The sequence below is a fragment of the Lampetra planeri genome, chromosome 1 (assembly GCF_965212315.1).
Source record: "Lampetra planeri chromosome 1, kcLamPlan1.2.h2, whole genome shotgun sequence".
Lineage (NCBI taxonomy): Eukaryota > Metazoa > Chordata > Hyperoartia > Petromyzontiformes > Petromyzontidae > Lampetra > Lampetra planeri.
Window position 1 is genome coordinate 13,286,968 of NC_136107.1, and position 27,904 is coordinate 13,314,871.

At 49.0% G+C, this 27,904-nt stretch overlaps 1 protein-coding gene across 1 annotated transcript; it reads left to right on the forward strand.

Annotated features, from left to right (window-relative positions):
• The first annotated feature begins 214 nt into the window (after positions 1-214).
• Positions 215-27,679, forward strand: ANKAR (ankyrin and armadillo repeat containing). The gene is given in 24 exon segments (XM_078594017.1): positions 215-309; positions 311-347; positions 6,461-7,235; positions 8,241-8,684; positions 9,085-9,248; positions 10,099-10,214; positions 10,908-11,088; positions 12,414-12,645; positions 13,123-13,324; positions 13,598-13,806; positions 14,259-14,381; positions 14,911-15,155; positions 15,897-16,068; positions 16,717-16,958; positions 17,827-17,980; positions 18,169-18,330; positions 18,573-18,679; positions 19,268-19,390; positions 20,266-20,424; positions 21,716-21,833; positions 22,116-22,225; positions 23,138-23,334; positions 24,324-24,370; positions 24,857-27,679. Coding segments are annotated over 24 exon segments (4,572 nt in total). The 5' UTR covers positions 215-271; the 3' UTR covers positions 25,072-27,679.
• Positions 27,680-27,904: the final 225 nt, after the last annotated feature.

Here is a 27,904-nt window from a genome sequence, read left to right on the forward strand (position 1 = left end):
CCCTCCGATTTTTGGATGCACGACAGACGGACGGACACAATAATCCCCTGTGGGCTGGTGCAACCAGGAGGTATAAATATAAATAAGCGGTGTTACACCCGTGGGGGCGACTGTCGCCCTGGTATAAACAACTCGACACACACACATACCTGCCACCACCCCCCAGCTTCCTCCCTCTCTACGTCTCTGCCCCTGACCCCCTGCCGACGTCAAAGTTGAGGTTGGAGGAGGCGGCGGAGGAGGAGGAACAGCACGAGCCAAAGCCGTTGCCATGTGGACAGAGACGCCGCCCTCTGTGTGTGCGTGGACAGAGAAGAGAGAGGGGTGAAGAGAGCCGGGCATTCGAGGTAAGGACAACTCAACGCATCGGCAATGACAAAGCCACTGGCTTTAAAGGCACACCGCGGTTGCCTCTATTGGATTGCCAGCAACAGCAGCGATCGTTTTGTCAACCCACTGCTGGATGAAGGTCTCGGTCCAGAGCGTTTGGTTGACCATACTTCACCACCCTGCTCAATGCTGCCTATGTTAGTGGATGGTTTGGGCAGCGGAGTGTCAGGATTTGGCTTGGATGTCCATCGTACCGGTGCGCTCACCACTGTGCCACCGCTCTTTGTCTCTCTGTACCCTGGCTGCTTGTCGGCTATTTGCAATTGTCTCGTGACAATTGCAACGATCAACGACAAACGGGCAGCACAGGAGGAACGGTACAAAGGTTTGAGTTTTATCGGTACAAAGGTTTGAGTTTTATCGCTGCAAAGGTTTGAGTTGTATCGCTACAAAGGTTTGAGTTTTATCGCACGTGGGTTTGGTGGGTATCGTGGGGAGCGGTGGCGCAGAGGTTAGCGCGCTACTGAACTCGGTGCGGACAACACCAGTGACGATTATATCTGCACCGAACCAGGGCTTATCCAAGGGCGACTCAGCCTCAAATGAGAACCCGGTGCGTTCTGTAAACATCGACACTGGGGAGACAAAGGCGACCGGGCGTGATGCTGGCCACTCACCCCTTGCTTGCGTGTGCCGTGCCAAGCTTTATTATTGTAATTGCTACTCGCTCACAATACTTGCTCCAAAGAGCCTGATAAGGCTATAGTAGATGGGGGTGGGGGTGGTCTGTGTCACTGGCCACGCGTGGAGTCTGTCTCCATTGGTTGGTGTTGCTTGACCATACTTCACCACGCTGGTCAGTGCGGGTTTGTGAAGGTAGGGGAGGAAGAGGGCCTGCCAGGTATCATTCGACGACACTGAGGCTAACCGTGGTCTGGACTCGGACTCGCACTGGAGTGCATCGTCCTGCATTCGCCTAATTTTAAAATTATATTCATAGCATATACATTGCAAACAGGGCCGCGCAAATCCATCCAATAATCGATTCTTTTTTCAACTCTGGTAAATGTAGCGGCCACTAGTGGACTACTAATATACGATTTGAATAACGGATTCTTACAAGCGCTCATCATGAGAGCTTAAGCATGGATATTCGGCAATAGTACTCTTAACAGTTAACACGATAATACCCAACCCAGATAGGACGTGTGTGTTCATTATACTGTGTAAATGTATATAGCACATCGACATAACCCAATGGGGTTGTTGTGGATCCCATTAAACTGGCAGCAAGTAAGGGACAGTTCTGTGCTGCTGTGATTTACTAAGTTGAGCAATTTAACGTGGAGCGGCAGTGGCCTTGGCTATTCATGCAGTTGTTGTGCAACTGACAACTCGTTAAGACGTTTGATTTAACCGACATGAACACCGTTGGTATACCGTGGTTTAAAACATCGCATAGTAGTAATTCAGTATGTTGACTGATAATGCCAAAGTGTTGTTTGGCTTCAGCGGCGAGATTGGTAGTGCATCTTTGAGTTTTTTGTAATCAATCCGATATGTTTCGATTTAAAGCTTTCGTGACTGCAGGGAATCCTATTCTTGGTTCTTTCGGTAAAGTCACGTAGAAGGGAAGTAATAAAATAATAAAAATAAAACATAATAAAATGAAATAATTCTCACGACGTTTCGGCTACAACGCAAGCAGCCGTCTTCAGGTGAAGAATGAGACACTACCAAGCTAGGAGCTTATATATAAACTGGGTTGGAGGTGGAAGAGCGCCTTAACAAAAAAGAATGTGCATATGAAGAGGAATTTAGCATATTCATGGAAAATGCGTAGGAGGTGGGCGGGGGGGGGGGTTTCAAAGGCATATTATGCCCATGCATTATGCAGGATCAACAGCACCAAGGGGGGGGGGGGGGGTGCACGGAGTAGCATTAACAAAGGAAAGGAATGTTATTGATATGTAGCTGCAGTTACTAAACAACCACGTAGAAAACTAAAGTATAAACTACATAAAAAAAAACTGCATAGCACCATCAGTATACTTACTATACTCTACAATAAGCTGAGTTACTAACAGCAAGTAATACATTACAATTCTACGTCGTAAAAATTATATAATATGCTTCCATCTAAACTTTATTCTCTTACATCACACGAGCATATACCGTACTATATACTGCCATAGATAAACCCAACATTAAATTATATACTGTATTACTATAAACCACCCTATACCTTATACATTTCAACATAACACTATGTATTATTCTACCCACCCTAATGTGTATCGAAATGGTTTATTACGTCCTTCCAATGATTGCTAAGCCAGAATCCATCTTCTCGGTTAAAATTGTCTCTGTGTTTGTATATGTGGATCGCCTCATGAACGAATCTCTCATGATAGCCAGATGGCTTGCAGAGAACCTCTGTCTTGGAGAAGTCAATGTCATGTGAGCCCACTGAGTTGTAACAGTGATCTGCCACGGCTGAGGTGTTTGTCCTACCGTGTTTCAGGTCAGCTTTATGTTCACGGATGCGGTCCGAGACATGTCGTTTGGTTTCCCCAATGTAACTGCTACCACAGAGGCAACTTAGTTTGTAGACACCAGGGTACTGTATGTCTGGAACCACATCTTTTACAGACGGTACCAGATCACGGATTTTATGTACTGTATTGAATCGGACCTGGATCTTGTGTTTAATCAGGATTTTGGAGATTTTTTTTTTGTGACCCCAGCAATGTAGGGTAAGGTGATGGTCTTGAAAGGCTCCTCAACAGGATCCTTCTTGATGGTTGGAGTGATGGCTTTGCGGATTGTGTAGTCGGAGTAACCATTAGCCTTAAGAGCTTGGCGTACGTGTTTGAGTTCACTGGAAATGTGTTCATGGTCGGAGATGCATTGGGCTCTATGATATAGAGTCTTGATGAGAGAATTCTTCTGGGATGGATGGTGGTGGGAATCCGGTTTTAGATAAGCATCCGTATGGGTGGTTTTCCTGTAGACAGAGTGGCTCATTGAACCATCAGGTCTCCTTTTGATTAGGACATCCAAAAAGGGTAGCTTGCCATCAATTTCGACTTCCATGGTGAATCTGATGGCTGGGTGTATGGAATTGATGTGGTCGAGAAATTGGTCTAGAGCAGGCCGGCCATGTGGCCAGATGACAAAAGTGTCGTCTACGTACCTCTTCCATAAGGTCGGACGTAGAGTGGCAGTCTGGATGGCGTCCGTCTCAAATTTCTCCATGAAGATGTTGGCTACAACCGGAGATAAGGGGGAGCCCATTGGGGTGCCCTCAATTTGCTTGTAGAAAGTTTCATTCCAAGTGAAGTATGTATTGGTTAAGCAGTGTCTCACCAGGGGGGGTACCCCAGCATTCAGTCCTTGATGAACCAAGTCTTCAATGATTGCGATGGTGTCAGGTACAGGAACCTTGGTGAATAAGGAAACCACATCAAAACTGACAAGCAGGTCGTCTGGGGACAGGGCAATCCCCTTGATTGTCGATACCAGGTCAGTAGAGTTTAGTACTGCAGAGGTGGTTTTTCCAGTGAAAGGCCGTAGAATTTCAGACAAAAAACGAGCCAATTTATAGGTGGGGGAGTTGATAGTAGAAACAATGGGACGAAAAGGTGTATCTTCTTTATGTATCTTTGGCAAGCCGTATAATCTTGGTGGCCTGGCTGCAGAAGGTCTCAACGAGATCTGTTTGGTCTGATCAAATAATGCGGTTGAATCAGAAATGATTTTGTTGGTTTTAGTGACGAGGCTGTTGGTGGGGTCTCTTTTTATTTTTGTATAGCTGCCATCGTTGAGTAGTTCTTGAATTTTGTTGTTGTATTCTATTTTGTCCATGATGACAGTGGCATTGCCTTTGTCGGCTGAGAGGATGACAATGTCATCCCTCTTTTTTAATTGAGCTAATTCAAAACGCTCATCTTTGCTGATGTTGCAACATCAGCAAAGATGAGCGTTTTGAATTCTCTCATCAAGACTCTATATCATAGAGCCCAATGCATCTCCGACCATGAACACATTTCCAGTGAACTCAAACACGTACGCCAAGCTCTTAAGGCTAATGGTTACTCCGACTACACAATCTGCAAAGCCATCACTCCAACCATCAAGAAGGATCCTGTTGAGGAGCCTTTCAAGACCATCACCTTACCCTACATTGCTGGGGTCACAAAAAAAAAAAATCTCCAAAATCCTGATTAAACACAAGATCCAGGTCCGATTCAATACAGTACATAAAATCCGTGATCTGGTACCGTCTGTAAAAGATGTGGTTCCAGACATACAGTACCCTGGTGTCTACAAACTAAGTTGCCTCTGTGGTAGCAGTTACATTGGGGAAACCAAACGACATGTCTCGGACCGCATCCGTGAACATAAAGCTGACCTGAAACACGGTAGGACAAACACCTCAGCCGTGGCAGATCACTGTTACAACTCAGTGGGCTCACATGACATTGACTTCTCCAAGACAGAGGTTCTCTGCAAGCCATCTGGCTATCATGAGAGATTCGTTCATGAGGCGATCCACATATACAAACACAGAGACAATTTTAACCGAGAAGATGGATTCTGGCTTAGCAATCATTGGAAGGACGTAATAAACCATTTCGATACACATGAGGGTGGGTAGAATAATACATAGTGTTATGTTGAAATGTATAAAGTATAGGGTGGTTTATAGTAATACAGTATATAATTTAATGTTGGGTTTATCTATGGCAGTATATAGTACGGTATATGCTCGTGTGATGTAAGAGAATAAAGTTTAGATGGAAGCATATTATATAATTTTTACGACGTAGAATTGTAATGTATTACTTGCTGTTAGTAACTCAGCTTATTGTAGAGTATAGTAAGTATACTGATGGTGCTATGCAGTTTATACTTTCGTTTTTTATGTAGTTTATACTTTAGTTTTCTACGTGGTTGTTTAGTAACTGCAGCTACATATCAATAACATTCCTTTCCTTTGTTAATGCTACTCCCTGCACCCCCGCCCCCCCCCTTGGTGCTGTTGATCCTGCATAATGCATGGGCATAATATGCCTTTGAAACCCCCCCCCCCGCCCACCTCCTACGCATTTTCCATGAATATGCTAAATTCCTCTTCATATGCACATTCTTTTTTGTTAAGGCGCTCTTCCACCTCCAACCCAGTTTATATATAAGCTCCTAGCTTGGTAGTGTCTCATTCTTCACCTGAAGACGGCTGCTTGCGTTGTAGCCGAAACGTCGTGAGAATTATTTCATTTTATTATGTTTTATTTTTATTATTTTATTACTTCCCTTCTACGTGACTTTACCGAAAGAACCAAGAAGATAAAGCAATGTAATGTTTTATTATTTTTTATTTTATTATTTCTCATCGACGTGAAGAGAAATAAAAAAAAATTCAGCTATTTTATTGTTTTATTTTTATTATTTCCCTTCTACGTGACTTTACCTAAAGAACCAAGAATATGAATCCGATATGTATTTGCGTAGGGTTTTCTCCGGGTACTCTGGTTTCTTTCAACTGACCAAACACTAATTCATGAAATTGGCCCAACATCCCAGTGCAGGACCCACTTGTAAATGTCAGCCGGTTCGGGATTCTCCTTTGCCACAAACTACATTCGGCATTTATGTTTCACAGCACATTACACAACGTTCAACACCATATTGGAAATACCCACACTGCTATGCACATCTGTGTGTTCACTTCATACGGGACTTGATTGATGTCACTGCTGCTCCACAAACTTGGAGGGATCTGTAATTTTCTTACGCTTATCTACAATGAAAACTGTAGGTTAACTTAGAAGGACCCGCGCAAAAATATAAACCTTTTAATGTACTTTTTGTGTAATTGTCATTTTCCATGTCCTCAGATACTCCTCAATTTAGATACTTTATAAACTAGAGTTATGAATGCAGTGTGATCCATGTTTAGATACCCACTCATTTCTAATTATCCTCTTTTCAACGGGCGTTTGAATATTGTCAAAGAGATGGCGCCACATCTTACACAGAGTGTTTACAAATGTAATCAGTGTATTTAAGAGTGGTGTTTTCTCTATAATTTCCCCATAATCGATCATCTTGTATTATTGCTTTGCAGTGTTGGTCGGCGCATGGTGTGGCATTGTCCGTCCCTCCCGCCACGTCATACTTTGCGCTCCGTGCCTGTGAGACCGACTCTGTCGCCATGGAGGTGGAGGCCCCAGCTCCGCGTCGCCGGCCCTCGTCCCGCGTGACCCGCAGCGGGGGCAACCGCCCCCTGACTTTGGCCACCACCGCCAGCGCTTCACGGATCGCAAACAAGGAGGACGAGAAGACGGCTTATTTGGCCAAGGTAGCGGCGCAGCAGGACGCTAGCAGCTTCGTGGAGCGGCTGAGTCGCGGTGAGCAGCAGGAGCTCCTGGCTGGCGTCGCGTGCGGGTGGCTGCCTGCCGGAGACGACACAAGGCCCAACAGGGAGGCTCCCGCGGGGATCATCAGCCAGATGACCGGAATTGGTGTCTCCACCGAGATTCTGCAGCTGCTGTGGCCTCTGCGGAAGGACGGGCCGCCCCCGCTAGACGCGCGTGAGGTCCACCAGATGGTACGAGAGCTCACGCTTGGCTTGTACGGCCTCAACCAGGCACCCAGCGTGAGCATGGAGCCCGCGAACGACAGGAGCACGGTGTGCCAGTTGCCGCCCGCATACGTCCACACGAGGGTGGGTCAGGTGCTCGCCGAGGTGGACTACACGCTCAAGGCACTGTGGCACGGGGCGCACATGGGCCACGAGAAGCGGGTGCGGTTTGGGGAGTACTGGCGCGCGGGCCTGGAGCTGGACAGCATGCGGAGCACGCAGGAGGATAAGGATATCCTGCAAGACTTCAGCTCGGCCGGTGCGTAACTACCACACCTGTTAGGATAGAGTCGAAATACCAAAAAGGGAAACAAGGACTCATTTTTACTGGCTCTATTTGGCTGGGTTAGGGTTAGGGTGTGAGATACTGTAGATGCAAGGAATTTTGTGGTCAGGTAGAATAAACAATGTGGAGTCCAAAAGATAATGTGGCAGGGAAGTGTTGTAGATATGATTAGGAGCAAAGGTTATGCTGGGGAACACATGGGTGCAGGATGAAGAAGGGCCAGTTATTGAAACAGGCATTGTAATGGTCTCCACAAATCCGATGACCAAATGGAAGATCTATGACCACATGGTGGGATACTGTTAGGGGAGATCTTGAAGGTTGCGTGTCTACTATTCAGCAGCTGAGGATCTGCCAGAAGGTGCTGATGAGGTGTGGTGGCATCAGCAGCTTTGCCTATGATCAAGTCTTGATCTTGAATTTTACAGTTAACAGCGAGGATTGAGGAGGCGATAGGGGAGCAAATAGAGACAGGGAGAGAGGACAAGAACATACGTTGTGAAGCGATCTTGTCCTCTCATTACACACTCATGGTAATACTACAATAGTTTTACAGCCCTTTGTTAAAGCCTTCCTACGCTGGTTCGGTAATGTGGCTTGTTGACAATGTTTAACCACGCTGGTCAGTGCAGATTGGTGAACACGTTACGCTTGCCGTTAATGCAATCTGTCAACATTTTCTCCATGATGAAACTATCACTCTTTTGCCCAATATTAAAACTACCTGTATTCAACAAAATAGCAATTTCACATTCGTAAACATTAAAAATTATGGATTCATATTATAACTGCATTACAATAAAACGGACACAAACAGGTGACTCATCCATCCACATCAACTCCGGGTTCGGTCAATGTATACCGGCACTTCGTACTTCCACACCATCCCTTTCATTTACGAAGGTGAACACGCGATGTGAGCGCACCACGTAACGAAGAAGAGGCCACTTAACCTCGTTTCTTGACCGCACGACACAGGGATGATCGACGTGGCCAAAGACCCGGACTGGGCCGGGATCTATGAGGACGACGGCGTGGCTGACCCCTCGTACGAGGTCAACAGCGCCGAGGAGCGCCTCCTCTTCACGGAGCACTCGGAGGGTGCATGGCTGGGCCTGGTTGTGGCGGTGGCCTCAGTCGCTCAGCACCATGGCCTTTTTGTGTGCGAGCCCCGCTGGGACGTGGACGGCGGCCTCCGTCCCAGCGACGAGCAGGCGGAGCCTCCTCCCCAGATCCGGCGCCGGCTGCAGCGGCGGCTGGCCACGCACCGGCGCCTGATGCGTGCACACTTGCCGCGCAAGGCCGAGTCGCGGAAGCTGCTCGATCAGCTAGGCCTCGTGGCGTGCCTAACGCCCATCCTGCTGGCGCTCAAGCGGCGGATGAAGGTGCCCAACCTGGGTCGATTGCTGCCGCCGCTCACCGGTAAGAGGAGTCGTGTGCCGCTGCCAGGCTGCTCAGCTGCATGAGTTGAAACTTAGGGACTGTGTCAATCCCAGATAATTTTTTTACGATCGCGCTCTCACCGTCTTTTAAATCGTCCATGGATTCGCCACTGCCTACCCCTCCCCTCTCATCTCACTCTCCTCCCATCGATGCACTCTCCTACCTCTCTGCTCTCATCTCACCCTCCTATCCACGTGCTCTCCTACCTCTCCCCCACTCATCTGTATTCCAGTCCCCGCCCTATTCTACCGCTCTCTTAACCCTGATAAAACGATAACAGTGATGAAGATGCATACACACCCGGTCTGAACCGTAACTATCATCAGAAATAGCTTTGCCGAGATGAGGAATCCTGTGTGATGTGCGCTCTGTCCTTCAGAGGAGAAACTCAAGACGGAGTCGGAGTTCCCACCGCTGGTCCTGGGCCCCGACTTTGCGTGCCGCCACTTCTTGTACGAGAAGCAGAGCTACTTTCACCTGCACGGTTCTGTGCAGCTCGATCTCAGCACGCCGCCCCTCAGCAACGTCGACCCAGATATCGCGGTACGAGCAGGCCTTCGTTTCTCACCGAATATTTTCCGGGCTGCTGTCAGACTGGAGTAGATGGCACGTGACTAGTAGCTACGGCCTCTATGTGTGAGACTTGGCAGCCAAATTAGCTAGCCTATAGATTTTTCAGTTGTGACTGATACATGGAAAGCATGACATTGGTCAGTCAAGAGGTAGGTCTTGAAGGGGTCAGTCACTCTTTCTCTTCTGCTGCCCCCACAGTCTGGAACTCTCTGCTGCAGCGATCTGTGCTGTCGATCCCCTGCCTGTGATCAAGTCCAGGCTCTCAGCCTTCCTTTTTTCCTGAGCTTATAACCAACTGCCTTTCTTTGCAAAACAAAAATGCCCACTGTGTCTGTGCAGCACCTTGAGAATCGGCTGCATGTAGACACTATCTAAATCCAAATTGATATGGGAAAATGTATTAAAAGAGGCAGAGGCAGGATGTCAGGCTGTGGGAAAGGTTTGTAGCGATGATGCAGCTATTTAAAGCATGGAAAGATGCCTTATTCCTCAGTGTATCGACCTATCCAAATGTCACGACACTCCCCGAGGAGCGGCATTCAATGTCATATTTAGTCCAATTTATGATTTAAAAATATTTACACGGTCACGCACCCCAAGGAAATTAATATGGCCTTTGCACCCTGTTGTGGTTATAATTGTGCGTTAATCCATATTACCTAACAATAACAAACGTGAGTTGACAAAGGACTGGAAATGATCATTCTCGTCGGATTTTTGTTATGCAATAATCCAATACCACGAGAGAGCTGGTGATGGCTTAGGGAGGTCTTTATCCAGCAGTGGTCGGGTGGTGATCGGGTGGTGATTGGTGCTGCAGGGCCGATATGCGGAGATCCAGCGCTTGGGGAGTTCTCATCTCCTCCAGATGCTGGACCCAGACGCTCCCTACAGGGAGAGCCACCCCTTTCCCACCATTGTCGTGGGAGATGAAACGTAAGTGATCGTTTTTTCAGGGTGTCGTCACTCCCACCTCGAGTGAATTGTTGCTCACGAGCCGTTGTGCATTCCCCACCTTCACGCTCCCAGCGGCAAAATCTCTTCAGCAATTGATTCACGAAAAGTCAGAGTGGGCAGTGGAGTGGTGGCGCTGTAGTTAGCACACTGAAATTCTGGCCATGGCTAGCATGAGTCGTGAGTGGTATCTATACTGTCCTTGAACCCTCACCATCCTCATCATCATCTTCAATCTAATGCAGGAATGAAGGCCTCACTAAACAATATCTATGACTGACATGTCATGAGGAAGCCTTCACTAAGCAGTGGATTTGCAAAGTCAATGTGTTTATACTTTAAAATGGGCATGGGGTGGGCGGTGATCATCTGTTTTGGATGCCACAAGCCGGTGGTGGAAATTTCACATTTCTCTTGAAAATACGTGTTTCTCAATAGGACAATCCTCTGTGAAGTCACTAATTCATTATTGTAACAGTAATTGTCATGAAATGAGCTACGAACTGTCTTGGGATAGTGTCCCTTTAGGTGCCACAGTGTGCCCTATCCTGACCGCTTGAGTTATCCACTGGTTAAACAAACTCAACTCGATTCGGCTCTTGTCGCCTGGAAAAAGACAACAAAAGAATTCCACACGGCATGATGGACCCTGCGGTGCTCGCGCGCCGCGCCCAGGTACCAGGTGATCTCGGTGCCACTGGAGCCGTTCTCTCCACACATGGGGCGGCCGTGGTGGTGCGGGGCATTGCGCCAGCTGGTCGACTCGCTCCGCCTGCGCCGCCTCCCGCTCAGCGACGTCATCATTCATGAGCAGTTCAAGCAGCGGTTTGGATACCGCAGAGCCATCCGCTACAAGGCACGCATGCACGCACACAAACACATACACACATGCACAGATATAAAGATAAAGGTGCAGACCTGTAATTGCTTGCTCACACCCCTGGTGGAGGAAGGGCCTCCACTAGAGAGGGCTCTCGAGAGTCTCTCCAGATAGAATTTGACCTCCTCTCCCACGCTGGTCAGACATCTTAGAAAAGGCGGATGTACTCACATTTTACCCCACCGTACACGACCTGCCGACCGACTTAATAGTCGTGTTTATATTGCTTTATGAACACAGGCAAGCGGTTTGAACACTTGCACGTTGTTTAAACTGCCATGCCGGGAGATCAAACTGACAACCTCTGCATTACAAGCCCAGTGGCAGCATTCACCTTGACAAAGATTTTTCCTCCAATAGCCTGCATAGACTGTTGGGGCAAGTTATGTTAGCGACCAAATATTAAGGCCGGTATGACACACTAGGGAGCAGTGTAGCTAGTATGACACGTGGCTACATTCATTCCCTTGGTGAGAAACAACAGACTAGAAACTCATTTAAGGCTGAGTCGACCTAGGTGATGCCCAGGACCGGTACACTAATGTACACAACTGCTCCCAAGAAACGAACAAACACACATGCACTACAATCCCTCGTATAAAGTTCGGAATTTTGGGTATAGTGTTTCATTTGCTTTTAGGGGTAATCGCTTTTACAATTGTTCATTTAGCCATATGTAACCTGATGCGCAGATTGGTGAAGTGCAGGAGATTAAGTTTTATTTAATGGTGTTGCGATATCCATTACATGGAGATACAACGAAAATGTTATTGCATTGGTGTAGCACTTAAACTAGGACCCAGAAAATATACATTGCACAATTGGCTACATACGGTGCGAGAAAGAAGTTCAACATACATACATGTAAGGCAGTGGCATATTCATTGAATGTGCAGGTGGTGCAACTGCACAAGGGCCCACTGCCGGAGGTATCCATGAGACCAGCTATGAAGATAGGGGGTAATTGGACCAGGGGTCCCCCATTTGATTCCTAGCACCAGGGCGTATGCCGAACAGAATCTGCACCACTGTATATAGAGCGCGATCAAATTTTCGAGAGAAAAATTCCTTGTAAAACAAAAATTGCACATAAGAGCAATTACTATTACATTTGAATCAATCCACTTATGTGCATTGTCTTTTAACTATTTTTAATTTCTGCACTGCAATTTTCAAGTACATCCATGGCAAAACCAGTAATTTCATCAACCCACCAATCTCGGGTACCGCAACGGTTCGGCCGCCACTTTCTGTTCGTCTCACCTACGTGCTGCCCTGCGTGTTGCCTTGCATACGTACAGAGCGTGCCGGTGGGCCTCCGGGCGGCAACCCAAGGTGGCCTGGTGGCTGCCTTCCTGTCTCTGAGCCGCCGGGAGGTCGCGTCCCGGCTGGGCACGCTGGACGAGCGGGGCCTCGCGCTGGTGCACCACGCCGCCACGCACAACCGCCCGCCGATGCTCAGCCTGCTCGCCAACGCCGGCGCCGACCTGCAAGCACCGAGCCGCTCCGAGGGGCCCGACCCACGCCTCAACGGTTGGCACAACGCACACCGCCACGGCCGGAGGACAGCACGAGCGTTTAACGCCTGGCCGAGGGTCTAGCCATGGGGACGCGATGCCCCGCTTTGATTGCCGCGAACGAAAAAGGGGGAAGTACAGTATGGTTATTTGTGACAAAGTTGGGTTTAGTTTATAGGTTCAGACTTTTTAGATTTGTCTTTTTGTCCTGAATTTATCTTGATTGGGCTATCGGCATCCATTGAAATCCCTCAAAGAGAAGTGCTAAAGCTTAGAGAACGACCCCAGAAGCGGATACCACAGAGCTACCTCTGGTCCGCATAGTAGGGGGGGTGGGCAGCACTCTCCCACGAACTCTGCCTGGATTGAGATTGGTGACCGCCGTGGCACTGTGGGCTTCCCTGGACAAGAGGCCGCGTATTAAATCAAAACGTTTACCTTGTTCCGTCGGCTGTCCTTACCTGTCATGTCCTTCGAAACCTCTACCCATCAGGTCCCGCTCCCATCCATCTGGCGGCGCAGCATGGCTCGCTGGAGGCATTGGGCTGCCTGCTCGCGCTGCGTGTCGACCCGACGCTGGCGGAGGGGCATGGCTGGACCGCGGCACACTTTGCGGCGGCACACGATCACGAGCCGGTGATCCGCGCGCTCTACCACCGCGACCCCGCGCTGCTCACGGCGCGTGCCACCACCCCGTGAGTCTGCTTGTGCGCTTGCAAGTTTGGCCTCCGTTTAAACTCTGTAAATGTGCCACTTCATCGGCCTAGCAGAAGTGTCCTTCATTGGGTTTTGATCGTGTTTCATTAATGATGAGTAAAGGGTTAGTAGATCAAGTTTAACATTCGAACAGAGTGGAGCATGGTATAGTAGTTGGCAAACTGCAATATGAACCCGTCGACCTGGTCATGGTTAACATCAGTGTTGAGAGGGTGCCACTCTTTCTTTCACGGCATCGTTGCGGCCAACAGACCCCGATCGACGCCGGTGCTGGTGGCAGCGGCGCATGGCTCATTGGACACCCTGCGCTGCCTCCTCACGCTGGGCGCGGAGGCCACGGGTGCCGATGACTGCGGGAAAACGGCGGCACACGTGGCCGTCGCCGGCCTGCACACAAACGTGCTGCAGCACCTGGCTCGACTTAAGCTGCCCGAGCTGCCGGTGTGGGCCCTGCTCGTCGGTAACAGTGCACGCGGCACGCAGACGCCAGAACACACGCACGCAGATGCCAGAACACACGCACGCAGACGCCAGAACATACGGACACGCACGCAGAGGACCCAGAGATATGTGCGGGGATGGATACACAGGAGCAGAGAGATAGGCACACACGGACATGCACGCACGAGAACACAGACGCTGCCATTCCAACCATTTGTGAACGTGGTGATGAATCAGACAGTTGTCATCATATTGCAGTTTCATTCTTTGGCAAATTTCACTTTCTCTTGACACCCGTTAGAGGACAAACAACTTAAAGTCTGGAAACAAAAATATATTACTCGTGAATAGCAGCAGTGTCACTCCACTAAAATAGCACTGGCTGTGAGTTACAGTATTATTATTAAGAGCCTCTTGACGCATGAAACCGCCATCGTATGTAAGAGTATGACCCTGCTTCTGTGCCCCAAGGGATGTTGGGCGATGAAAATATCGAGAAGGTTGAGATGACTGCACGGTGCCTGGAGGTGCTGTGTGTCTCGCGGGACAGATACGAGCATAGGACGGACAACTGGAGACACCTGCTGGCAGCAGGTGTGTCGTGCTATTGCTCGCTAACACCACTGCTGGTGGAATTTCCTCCACTAGGTGGAGTTCTAGAGAGCTGCTGTAGAGGGTATTTGGTCGACCTCGTCTATACTGGTCAGACATCTTGCAAGAGGTGGGGGTACCCATACTTTATCCCACGTGAGGTGCAGATTTGCAAACTGTGAGATACCAACTTATACTGCTGGTTGGACATAGGTGGGAGAATGTAATAAACTTTCCCATTCATATCTAGAAATTACAATAATAACCCATCGTAACAGAAAACGATTAAACTTGCACATTGTTGCGCCAAGAGATCGAAGCTAAGGTCAGTTTGTGAAAAATAGAATCGAGCAAGGTCCATTGAGCTAAGAGGCTGTCTTTCAATGAGACTCAGTGAGGCTTTCCTGGGTAAACGAGCGTAATAACAATAACAACATAATAATTACCTTGGCCAGCGTGACATTCGACACAAACTGACGAAACAACGCATTGCCTGGTGGGTGCATTTCTCTCCGGTGGCTCGTCGCGCCAGGCGGTATGCCGGAGCTGGTGCGGCTGCTGGACAGTGAGAGCGAGACGGTGTCGTGCCTGGCGGCGTCGGTCATCTGCAACGTGTCCGACCACGAGGAGGCATGCGATGCGGCCGTGGCGGCCGGCGCCATCCCCGTACTGGTGCGGCTGCTGGGCTCGACGGCGCGTGGGGAGCTGCAGTCGCGCTGCGCCGTCGTGCTGGGCGACGCGGCCGCCCTGGGCCACCGCGACGCCATCGCCCGGGAGGTGAGGATGGCAGCCGGGTGGTGGCAGAGGTGGTGCCACGAATGTGCCACAATTGCATGTATGTTAAACTCCTTTTGCACCGTACGTAGCCAAACATGCTCATCGGAGGTACATTGACCCGGTAAAGCCCATTGAGCTATTAGCTCTTTTTCAGAGGCGATCTGGCCACACATGATAGCTCATAAAAGTGGCGTAACATATGCGGGATTTATAGTAGCGCCAAATAATCTAAATGCACGTTCAAAAATGTGCAAAACCTGAGAAAAATCCACATGACGGCAGATTCAAATATACAGGTGAGATAACATCTCGCCACCGCAGGGTTATTGGATAACATCAAGGTGTGTTGTATTTGAAAGTCTGATTTGGCCTTTTGTAATACAAATTTTCTTTAAAACTTGCGTCGCACAACATTGCTTTTACAACGTTCGTGCTTTTCCAGTGCGTACGCGTGTGTGTGGTTAGCGCTCTGCGCTACGAACCTGGCGACCTGAGTTCGATTCCTACTCACGGCGAACACCAGTGACGATTATCTGAATCGGTCCTGGGCCTGCCCTAGGTCGACTCAGCCACAAATATATAAACATCGCCACTAGGAAGACAAAGGCGGTGGGGTGTGGTGTCGGCCACCCACCCCCTTGTGTGCCATGCCGGCCTTCATAGCTTCTCGCTAACAGCACTTGCCCCAACAGTCTGTTAAGGCTATACGGGTAATCTTTGTCTTTGTGTGTGCCTGGGCAGAAAGGGATCGCGGCATTGGTGCGGCTGACCCAGCGATGCAGCCTCGAGGGCGTGCTCGTGAACGTAGTGGACACTGTGCGCGTCATGTGCGATGGCGACCCGTTATGCCAGGTGGCCGTGGTGCACGAGGGTGGCATTGGTCCTCTCGTCGAGTTCCTCGGACTCAACTCAGGTGTGGGCCTCCACCCCCCACGCCCGTGGGATTGCGCAGTCAGCGTCACGTAGCGAAGCAAAGGACGTTCTGTTCGGGAATCTCCAGCGAGCAGCGCACCACATTGTGCCCAAGAGCAGGCCAAGAAAAATTTGCCATAGTGCTTTTGTAGTTGAAGAGTAACCGATGGTGCGTTAAAGCATTGCAAGAAACAGTAGATACGACCTCACACCAGGAAGCATGTTTTCATCATGAAGGCACTTTCTGTTTTAATATGAAATTGAACACATAATTCAAGTGATTCCCAATTTAAAACATAATTAATACTCAAGTAGGTTCACGTATATCAAAGGAAAAAAAATAATTAGGTTGTGTGAAGAGTCAAAATACAGACAAGGCAAAGTGTTGTTCAGATTTGTGTCTAACATTTTGCTCCATGTGCTGGGAGCTCCGTCAGGAACTCAATTCAGTTCTCAAACCAATTTCTGAAGAAGCTCTTGACACGTGGAACAAAACGTCGGACATCACGCCGAACAGCACGCAGCGCAACCCGGAAAAACACCTGCGCAGTTGTCTTCTAGTCAGCTATTCTATACCGACGCTTCTGCCCCAGGATACCCCTGCACCACCTTAACTCTCCCGTGGCCGCTGCTCTGCTGCCGTCCGTAGACAGCCTGCAGGCCGCTGCAGCGCTGGCCCTGGCGACCGTCACGAGGGCCCACGAAGGGAACCAGGCAGCGGCGGCGGCCGGGGGCGCGCTGGCGGCGCTGGCGCAGCTCGTGTGTAGCCGGCGCACGGAGGAGCAGGTGAGAGCGGCGGTGGCGGTCCAGGCGCTGTGCGATGGCAACCCCGGCATCCAGCGTGACTTCTTGGCACTGTCCGTCACCCAACCCCTGCTGCGTCTTCTCAAGGTGAATTCCGATTTTTAATTCTCGGAAAAAAATAAAAAAACATATACATCGGGCACTGCACTTACAAATGTTTAACTTTTGTCTAAATTTGTGACCGGTTGACGGATTGAACATTATTATCCAATGGCAGAGACAGGATTTTCAAGTAGGGGGGCAACCCCTCCAACAATGAAAAATTATAGGAGTTGTTAGTAAGTAAGGACTTGTCCTTTGTTTTTTATTCGACGCGTGTGCGGCTATGGCGCAGCCATTGATCGAGGGTCGAATTCTAACCGTGTGTGATCGGCATCGCGCTCGCTGAAGGTATGCCTTCAGGGAAGTCGTGTACTGTATACGCAACTGCGAGTCACTTATAACTGCTTTGCCGTTACTTATTGCCAATTATGGACTCAGACTATTGTCCTATCATCTCATAGAGTCCCTGGCACGTAATAATATGCTACACAGTGGTAGTGGGGGTCGCAAAATGCCGATTTATTATTAATAAACCCCAATGATCTGAACGAAATTAGGGATTTCGATCGGATCATTGGGGGGCACGTGCCACCCCACCCCCCGCCACTGGCTCCACCAGTGTTATCATCATCAGCCGTGATCAATCCACTGCTGGATTGAGTGTCAACATTTTTGTTTGATCTATTGATTGATTGCTAGTCTTTATTTAGGGTGGATAATAACTCGGGTCGAGGAGTCTCATTTTCAATGGAGACCTGGGCGATAATGATTGATTAAACAGCAAAGGGTCGTACAATCAAACATTGGGCAGCCCTCATGCGGCTTCGCTGGTGGCGATGCCCACACGTTGCCCGCAGACAAGGAGGCAGCGCTGGCGTTGTTTAACGGCGCTTGTTGCATGTGGCTCGCCCAGGTGTTCCAGCTGGAGGTGCGGGAGCATGGGGCGTTGGCGCTGTGGGCGCTGGCAGGTGGAACCCAGCACCAGCAGGCGGCCGTGGTGCTGCAGGTTGGCCTGCGTCTCATCATCGACATGCTGCTCGCATCCTCCGACAAGCTGCAGTTTGTCGGTGCGCGTCGACTTGGTCACCGCAGCTCACGACACCGCACACAGCCCCACACGTCGCACGTGCCGACACCACGGCACCAACGGCTCCCTGCACATCCTCCCAATCGCACATCTCACTGGTCGCGCACACACAAGCACGCAACCTACGCTGTGGTACACACATCTACGCATCTCCACTGTCGCACGCAGGTTGCCACGCGATGGCAGCGATGGCTCGGGAGGGCCGCGCCCACCAGGAGCAGATCTGCCGTGAGGACGGCGTCGCCCCGCTGGTGCGGCTGCTGCGAACCCCGCGCACCACCGAGCGAACGCTGCTAGCTACCGTCTCCGCGCTCGGGGCGCTCTGCGTGGGTGAGCGAGTGTGGCCACGAGGAAGCACTGCGGCGATGTAGGGGCATCCCCTCACGACTGGGCACCGAGAGCACAATTGGAATAGCACTGAGGAAGATTATAGATATATATTTTTTGGGTAAAACGTGGCCCAGTAATTCATTTAGCGAATCGACCCGGAGTGGTGAGGGCACGGTGGGTACTCATGGAGTGGTGAGGAAGGGACGGTGGGTACTCACGGAGTGGTCGCGCGGTGCCGGCAGGTGTGGCCCATGTGAACACACGGCTCAGCCAGAACAAGGTGGAGGAGGAGCAGGCCATTCCCGAGCTGCTGCGGCTCCTGTCAACTCACGCCAACCCCAACATCAAGGCAAGCGCCGCATCACCAGAGCCCCACCTTACTCGCACCATCACATTGATGCCTCGCGCACACCAGTCTCACTCACTCACCACACTCGACAAACCACCACCATCATTCAGCACACCACAACACCACCTGCACGTCCACTGTTCCTACCTCTGCACTATTCAGGCACGTCAAATGCAACTACCCAAATAGTACATTAAACGTTTTCATCACAGTAGAATATAAGCGTGGCTAGGTGGCTGGGTTGTTAGGTGGATGACTGGGTCCCTTAATTGCAGACTGAGGCAGCTGGTTGCATTTGGTGGCTAAGTAGCTGAATAGTGAGTGAAGTGGCTGCGTGAGAGGTTACACTGGGTGGCTGGGTGATTTTAGTGGCTGATTGAGCGGTGGCTGGTTGGGTAATTTGATAATTGGGTGGCTGGGTGGTTTGGTAATTGAGTGGCTGAATGGCTGGCTGAGTGGTGTGGCTGGGATGGGCGTTGTTCTGGATGGCTGGGTAGCTGGCGGAGCCACAATTGTGTTGGGTAGTTGCACTCGGTGGCTGGATGTGCTGGATGCGCGTGCGTGCGTGCTGCTGGTGGTGGCGTGCAGGTGGAGGCAGCGTGCACGCTGGCCTATGTCCTGCTGAAGAACCACGAGGTCCAGGAGAAGATGATGGAGAAGGATGGCTTCAACTACGACGTGGTCCTGGAGCTCCTGGAGCATCCGGACAGGGTCAGCAGGGGTCGTGCTCGATGGGCGGCCAAAACTTTAAAAAATAAACTACACAAATTCAAAAGAACATAAGCGCTCCAACAGATACAGTTGGTTTACACAATTGTAATACAGTTGGGATTTATATAGCATCCAAGTGCGTAGACATCTCATAAGGATGTAAACAGTGTGCACATTTAACGTGTAGATAGAGGCAGTGTTAGGCAAAGGAACGAGTAAATTGCTATATTTATTGATCATGTGATGAATTCAGTGTTTTGATGTCAGGGTCGGCTGAATAATCCAATGAGTGTGCACTCGCAATACTGAGTGCATTAATGAGTTTCTCGGGCCGCACACTGGGTGGGTTATCTGCGTGTACTGTACAGAATTCATGAGATACACACACGTGTTGTTAGCTGAACCGCCAAGTCACAGAACATGCGCGGGAATCGCTAAACCAATGCTTGTGGTGGTTTTCCTTTGTCCGTTTTAAGCAAAGAGATTTCACTAAATGTTTTAATTTGAGACTGTTTCACATGCTGATTTGCTGAAAAGGTGTTGGTATAAAAGCAACGGACCTTTGCTAAATACAGTAATGAATCAACTTAATTGTTTTACATATGGTGTTTGAAGTAATGAATTCCAATTTAAAAGTGAAAAAGCGGTGTACAGTATGACCTGGCCAGAGTGCAAGAGGAATTCAAATACTCTAGAGAGGCTCGCTAGAGCATTCTCCAGTGGTGGCCCTTCTGCCAGCAGTGGCGTGAGCAAAACATTGCAGGGCTGCACCTTTACCTGTATTGTCCCGCACACCCAGTAGTGGGGGGGGGGGGCAATGTGGTGGGTTGAGGAGGGGTTGTTGACGACGGTCCCCGATCATTCCGCTCACCCAGGCGGTCCGGCTGCGTGCGGGCTATGCCCTCGCCGTCTTCGCCTACAACAATCGGGAGCAGCAGGCAACCTTGGCGCAAGTGGGGCGCATAGCCGTCAGCGACCTCCTGCCCTTCCTAGAGTCGGAGAACGAGCACGAGCAGGCGCAAGCCGCCTTCCAGGTACGTCGTTCTGCCCCGGCGCCGAGCCCGGCCCATGGTCGCGCGCCCGACGCGACGACGGGCGGCTCGATGCCCATGCACTCTTCACTCCGCAATTTGGCTTGCCACAAATTAACCACAATACCTTGCTGATCTCGTCAAGGAGCATAAATCATCATGTGAAACTCTGGTCATCCTCTCAGCACCTTTTGGTTATCTATCAAAAACAATCACTGCGGTGATTAGCATGGTTGGCTAGGTACGGTGCGAAAGAACTGCAACATTCATCCATATACTTTTTCTCACTGCTCTAAGACTTAACGTGAATTGTGATAGAGAATGATGTGGTTCAGGAGTTGTGCGTGTAGCCGTCAGAAAGTGTGCCCTGGTCACCTGTGAAGGTGGCTTCATCATCAGCACTTTCTCCACTAGACGGGCGCAAGCAGCCCATGCAGTTTGCTAGGAGCAGCAGTCTGGTGAAGCCCATTACAAGTGCATCATCAGTTTCATCAGCACTAACATCACCACCTTTGCTTGCAAAAAAATATTCTTCGGTTTTTTCGGTAAAGTCACGTAGTTAAAACATTTAAATTAATAAAAGTTAAATAAAAATAAAATAAAAATCACGACGTTTCCGAGGCAACACAAGCTTCCGTCTTCAGGTGGAACCGTCACAGCACGATAGCTGTATCAAGTGAGAGAAATTCCAAGAAACAGTATTTGTATATATACTGGTTGAGGGTGGGAGGAGCCAAGGTAGGCCCTGAATATTATTTTCGTGAGGTTCGGTGCGGCTGAAGCACGCTGTTAGGAATGAGCCTTTGTTGTGTAAACAACAAAGGCTCAAGGACTGTTTTCTTGGAATTTCTCTCACTTGATACAGCTATCGTGCTGTGACGGTTCCACCTGAAGACGGAAGCTTGTGTTGCCTCCGAAACGTCGTGATTTTTATTTTATTTTTTATTTTACTTTTATTAATTTTAATTTTTTACCTACGTGACTTTACCGAAAAAACCTAAGAATATGAATCCTTGCAGTCACGAAAGCTTCAAATCTAGAATGGAAAAAAATACATTAAATAAACTGCACACATTAAAATTGTACAACCCAGTTGACTTCCTGAACGTTGAGCCACAAACCACCATCACCACTGGTTATCGTTCCTGCATGGACGACTTAGCGATGACCGTGGCATGGTGTGATAACCGGTGCACCGTCTATGAGCGGGGGCCAGGCTGTGCTGTTGGAGAAATGCGACCGTGGCAGTCGCTCGGCGTGGCGTTCACAGCGGCTGCTGTCTGCGCGCAAGCAGATGGTGGTGCTGTCCGGAGTATTCCGGGATGGCGAACAAGTCCCGCTCACGGCGCAGGGCCTCTCCGTGCTGGTGGGACTCCTCAGCTCCAACAACCTGGATTCCATCGTCTTGGCCAGTGAGATACGCGCACCACCCCACACCCATAAATCCACACGTGGCGCTCGATGCTCTCTTCAGTCAATAATACATTAGTGCATTTAACATTTACGGCAATCTTACAGTGCAATGTACTCCACATAGGTTTTACAGAAGGGGGCAATGTTGCTACGTGGCGATTATTCAGATGAAAAGAGGGAATAGTAATAATATCTGGTGCATGAGTGCTCGTAGCGGTGTGGCCACCTGATTTATGAGGTCATTGTGTAATGATGCGGCATGCGTGCGTGCGTGTGTGCAGGTGAGCTCCTTGCCAGTCTGGCACACACGAGGGCCGGCCTTCCCATTGCCATGGTGACTTTGGGGGCCATGGAGATGCTCACCGAGCACCTCTTCTCCTCCACCGACACGGTGCGCATCAGCACACGGCACGCAAGTGGCCATTTCGAGCCGGGCACATGGCTCAGCGGTCAAGCGATGGTTGCACGATAAAATCCTGGTTGGAGGGTTGACTCAGCCCATCATCCCTCTGAGGTTGCTAAAACAAGTACCACTTTGTGGTGGTTGTATTAATAGATACCCTCGTCCCTGCCATATGAATGTGGAATTTGCACCACTGGCTGAGGGCTATGAACAGGAGAAGGGAGATGGGCACTGCCTAAATGCTTGCTTCAGCAGAAAACCACTTTAACCTTTAACTTAAAGCTCCACAATCAAGCTGCAATCAACTGTATACGACGATTATTGATGTATATATAGTGTATATAAATTAGGCTTTGCAGTGACAAATACCAAAGGAGAAAACAAAAAGGCAGATTATGGTGAGTCAAAGGATTTGCGTACCGCATGTTTCTCTGCAATCCCCGGTCGTGATTTATAGACATGAGGGAAGAGGCCAAGCAAGGGGAGGGGGAGAAGAAGGGAGGTGGACGGGGGGGGGGAGACAGCAAAGAGGACAGGGGAAGGGGAAGAAGAGAGCGGAGCGATGAGCTCGGTGCGCCGAGTGGAGAGGGGAATAAATTGGGTCTTGGGCGAGTTCATAAAGGGTACCATATATTATGAGATCTTTGTCATTCTGCTTATAATTTAGAGACCAAAAGTAGTTCAAGGATTAGCAATGCAGCAAATATAAGCAAAATATTCACAAGGAGGGAAAATCGTTACAGCCTGTTATGAAGGTCACCAACGAATTAATAAAAAAGTCTAAACATTATTCAGTGGTGCATACCCAGCGGTTGCCTACAGATGTAAGGAGGTCACACCAAAGCCACACCTAAGCCACATCTGAGGCGAGCCCGCGCACCCCAACTTGTTCTTGCCCAGGTTCGTGAGGCAGCGGCGGTGGCATTGGGCTACCTGAGCTTCAACCGCGAGGCTCACCGCATGCTACTGGTCTCCTGCCGCTGCCAGCCCGGCCTCTACAGGCAGCTCATGTCCAGCCTGGGCCCCGATGCACGCATCAGCCCAGACTTCATGGCTGACTTCGAGCGGCAACAGCTCATCGGCCTGCCGGCGCTCAGGTGAGCAGCCCTCCTCCTTCTCCTCCCTCCTGGTTGTTAATCTCACTGCCAGCTGCGAGTGCCAAATGTTGCAAGTCAATGTACGCGTGCATGTGTGTGTGTGGTAGTGTCGTGGTTAGCGTGCTGCTATACAAACCCGGCGACCTGAATTCGATTCCCGCTCACGGCCAACATCAGTGACGATTATCTGAACCAGTCCTGGGCCTCCCCTAAGTCGACTCACCATCAAATGAGTATCTGGTGCGATGTGTAAACATTGTCAATGGGGAAGACAAAGGTGGCCGGGCGTGCTGCTGGCCACCTACCCCCTCGTGTGCCGTGCCGGCCTTCTTAGGTGCTCGCTAACAGCACTTGCCCCAACAGTCTTTAAAGGCTACACGGGGGGTCTGTCTTTTGTGTAGAGCCCTCTCTCATTCCACTGCTGGATGAAGGCCTCCCTACGCTGTGTCAGTCATGGGGATTGTTGACTATACTTCACCATGTTGGTCGTTGTGGGTTTACATGGGGGGGGGGGGTCCCTGACCAATTTAGATATCATTCGGAGTGGTTAGCACAATGCACTAACAACTGCACTACCACTCCACCAAAAGTAAATGTGAGTGTTAAATGTGCGAGTGATAATTGAACCCTTTCTGGATATCCGGCCTTCATCCAGCACTGACCAGCATGGTGAAGTATGGTCAAACAACCCCCATGACCATCAACAAGGCAGGCAAGGAGAACAATTTCTCCAGCGTTATATTGAGAAAAGGTCGTAAATAATTTTGCATTTTTTTAATCACGTGTAATATGTTGTACACAATGCTTTAGAAACCCACCAACTTTGTGTGCTACAAAAGGACGACGCTTAGATAGCGCTTACATCACGAAACACGAGGTCCCTTGTAAAAATGACGAATTACGAGTTATGTTTAGCATGGCGATGATTCCATGTGTGCTGTTGAGCTGTGACTACCATACACAGATCATGCCTCGGTGTGTTTTAACAGCTTGGAGATATACGGTGGCCCCAAAGTCATCCCCGACAATCATAAAGGTATTATGCTGCTTTGTCTCTCCTTCAATTGATTCTGAAATGTTGTGATTGTATTAAGTTCTTGGTTTTCTTTAGTTAACATTCATTCATGGACTAAACCAGTGGTGGGAAACCTTTCCTTACTGCTGAAGAGGACTTTGAAATACCTTGGACTTAGCCGCACGTTAACACGCACCTCAGCATTTTCCAATAATACCCGGAAAACTAAAATGTCAGCTGAGTATACAGAGGCCCTTTGCAGTGACAGAAATGGCTGAGTGTGTCAAAACTATAATATTTCCCTCTCTAATGCTCATTTGGTGTGGTTGAGATGCTTGAAGTGATGGATAAATATAAGTTTCGAAGTGGTAGGCCTTATGTGTCCGTCGACCATATGAATTGAAGGGCCATGTGCAGCCTAAAGACCCTTGGTTCCCCATGCCCAGTTTAAATATTGTAGATGCTGAGCAATCCAGCTGTGTTTCATGAATGAACGGACATTTCCAGGCCGAGCCAAAACTGCCGTGGGCCCCCGATACAAGGCCGATGGTTCACCGGAACGGAGAACTCCTCGCGCAATCTCAGCGCCGGCCAAGCTGGCCCTGCAGCCCTCGAGGAGCACTTCTCTCCGCGCCAAGTCAGCGGCGCCTCGGGCCCACCCAGCGTCCGCAGCGCTCGGCGGCAGAAACATGCGACCCCTGTCTCGGCTGAGCCAAATTTGAGGCCGCCCGAGAGGTGCAGGAGTGGCAGAATTGTTTTTAACACACGGTTATCCATGTCCACACTGAGACACGATACATGTCATGGTTGCTCCAAAATGTGGCCGCCACTCCTTCTGATGTCCTGTCCACTTCAGCAATCAAGGCCTTCTGTTTAAGCCTCCAGTCAACCTTCACTTAATGGGAGGTTTCTCATTCTCCCCTACAGCACCCACAGTCTATAACTCCCCCAGCTATCCGTGCTGTTGACTCCCTGCCGATACTCAAGTCCTTCCTTTTCCCCTCTCTATAAGTGCCTCTAATTATGGGCCCACTGTTTCTGTACAGCACCTTGATATGCGGTTGCAATTTAGATGCCATATGAATCAAAATTGCATTGTTTTATACAGTTGTGATAATAATAATAATGGGATGGGTCTGGTCAGGTGGTGCTATGAGGTTAAAAATTCAAAATCCAGTCGAGGTGCAGGGAGAGTAAATCAAGTACCACTTTGTGGGAATTCAAACGTTATTCACAAATAACCACCATCAAAGGAACAGTGTATCGCGGTTGTAGATGGGCGTGAGCAGTGTTCATTTGCTAGATGATGCAGGACAATCCTTTTGACTTGACTTTGTTACTTGGGTGCTGTGTGAACTACTTGGATTGCAATTAAAAAAGCAGTACCGGATTTTGATCAGCAGATGGCGACACGATGTTGGTTTGCGTGCTTGTGCGGTGAGACACGAGTTGTGCGCGGGAAGTCAAAAGCTACGATGATTTCTGATGCGGTTCAAGTTCAGGTATAGAGTATACAGCAGAGGTGTGGACTCGAGTCATGTGACTTGGACTCGAGTCAGACTCGAGTCATGAATTTGATGACTTGCGACTCGACTTGGACTTGCATAACAATGACTTTGTCCCACCTATGAGATGTGGACTCGAGTCATGTGACTTGGACTCGAGTCAGACTCGAGTCATGAATTTGATGACTTGCGACTCGACTTGGACTTGCATAACAATGACTTTGTCCCACCTCTGGTATACAGTATAGGGATATCTTTAAGTGCAAATAGTAAATACGGTCACTCAACAGACATACAGATGGTGGCAAAATAGCGCGAACCAGGGCTGGTGTTTACTCTCCAGCGATGTTACAAATATAAATCGACTGCTGTATCCAGAGTGCGGGTTTGTGAAGAGGGTGTTGATGATAGGTAAGGTTCGGGCGGAATTTGGGGGGGGGGGCACGGAGAGGGCAACGCCTCCCCCCCCCCCCCCCAAAGTGGACACCTTTATTAATTATGTTCAGTAGTTTACAATTCGTGTGAAAATTTAATTAATTACATGCACCCGCGGTTCCTAATGTGCGGGACAAAGCGAACTTCGGCCCCTGCCCAAATGTAGAAGTCGGTCTGTGACTGCACGGGACTTCTCGTCAGTCAAATCCGTGACCAGGTATCGAACTCTGAAGACGGTCGGGGTTCATGTTGCCATGATTACTGCGCCACCCGCTCATGTGTTACTGATGTCCATTGATCGACTCAAGGGACGTGTACCGCTGTTTTACCCACGTGTCAGTGAACGCACGCGTCATTTCGAGGACACTCCAGTGCCGGCGTTTTGTTTTTGTGAATGGCACCCTTATCAGCGAATTATCCACACCCACTAGTAAGGGGCCATCGATTTAGTACGTACTCATGGAGGGGGGAGGGGGGTTAACCCAAATGCGTTTGCTTGTGTATGGGGGGGGGGTGAAAACTCGATAATTTGTCTCCATTGGCCATCAAATTAGTTAGTCCAGCGGTGGACTATCTGGTTGCTTAAACACGTTCATATGATTAATCCTCGATCGTTTCTGCGTGGATTAAATATCGGCCGTTCTATAGGATTCGGGGAGGGGGGGGGGTCAAGCGTACGTACGCAGGTGGGGGGTGTATAAAGCCCCATGCACATGTGTCAGAAAATTAATGACCCATAAACACGCGTTCACAGTGAATAATCCATATCGTATTATTTGGCCGATTTTTGACCTCCCCTCCTCTCCTCGTCACACGGCGTCACAAAAAGTCAGACCCCCCTCAAATATGACGTCACAAAGCTCTGCCGCCCCCCTCTAAAACAGTATTTCCATTTTAAAAATAAAACATGCTTCAAATCACTTTTAACTATTGTCATTATAGTGCATATTTAATGATGGCGCTGCACTCTGATGTTGTAGGAGAAAACATGCATTAAAAAGGAGTTGGAAAGCTGAAATTTAGCATGAAATTCACTTGAAAATATTCATCGTCTAACTAAAACTGCAGATGTTCAGAATATTATATTGGAATTCTCTCATAATGATCAAATATTAGAAGTAATTATAACTATAAAAAATACTTGAAACTTTGTAGTATAACGAAGCAAAAATGGAGAGTACAATTATAACAATCACATGTTCATTCCATAGAATAAAAAGCTCTGGTAGTGTCATTAGAATCAAAATGTTTAAGAACAATCATTATTTTTTTTTTTACAAATGTATGCTTCTCCATTCTCCCATGGAGAAGCAAAATGCTCCCTCATGGAATAAAAAAACAATGTATTTTTTGCGCATACAATAATAAATCGTGCACACGATATACTGAATCGTGAGCGGTTTAGTTTTATTTTCATTTCCATAAGGGAAGTCCGTAGTTAAATTAAAGATTCTAAATGGTTAAATTCAGTCATTCATGGTTCATAGTAGGGCAATGGCGAAAAGAAGCATGACGCCATTTTCTGGGAACAAAGAACTAAAATTGAATGGAGAAATAATTAATCATAGAGGATGCGTTGGCTATTGTGTGCTTGCCGAATGACGTCTATTTAGTA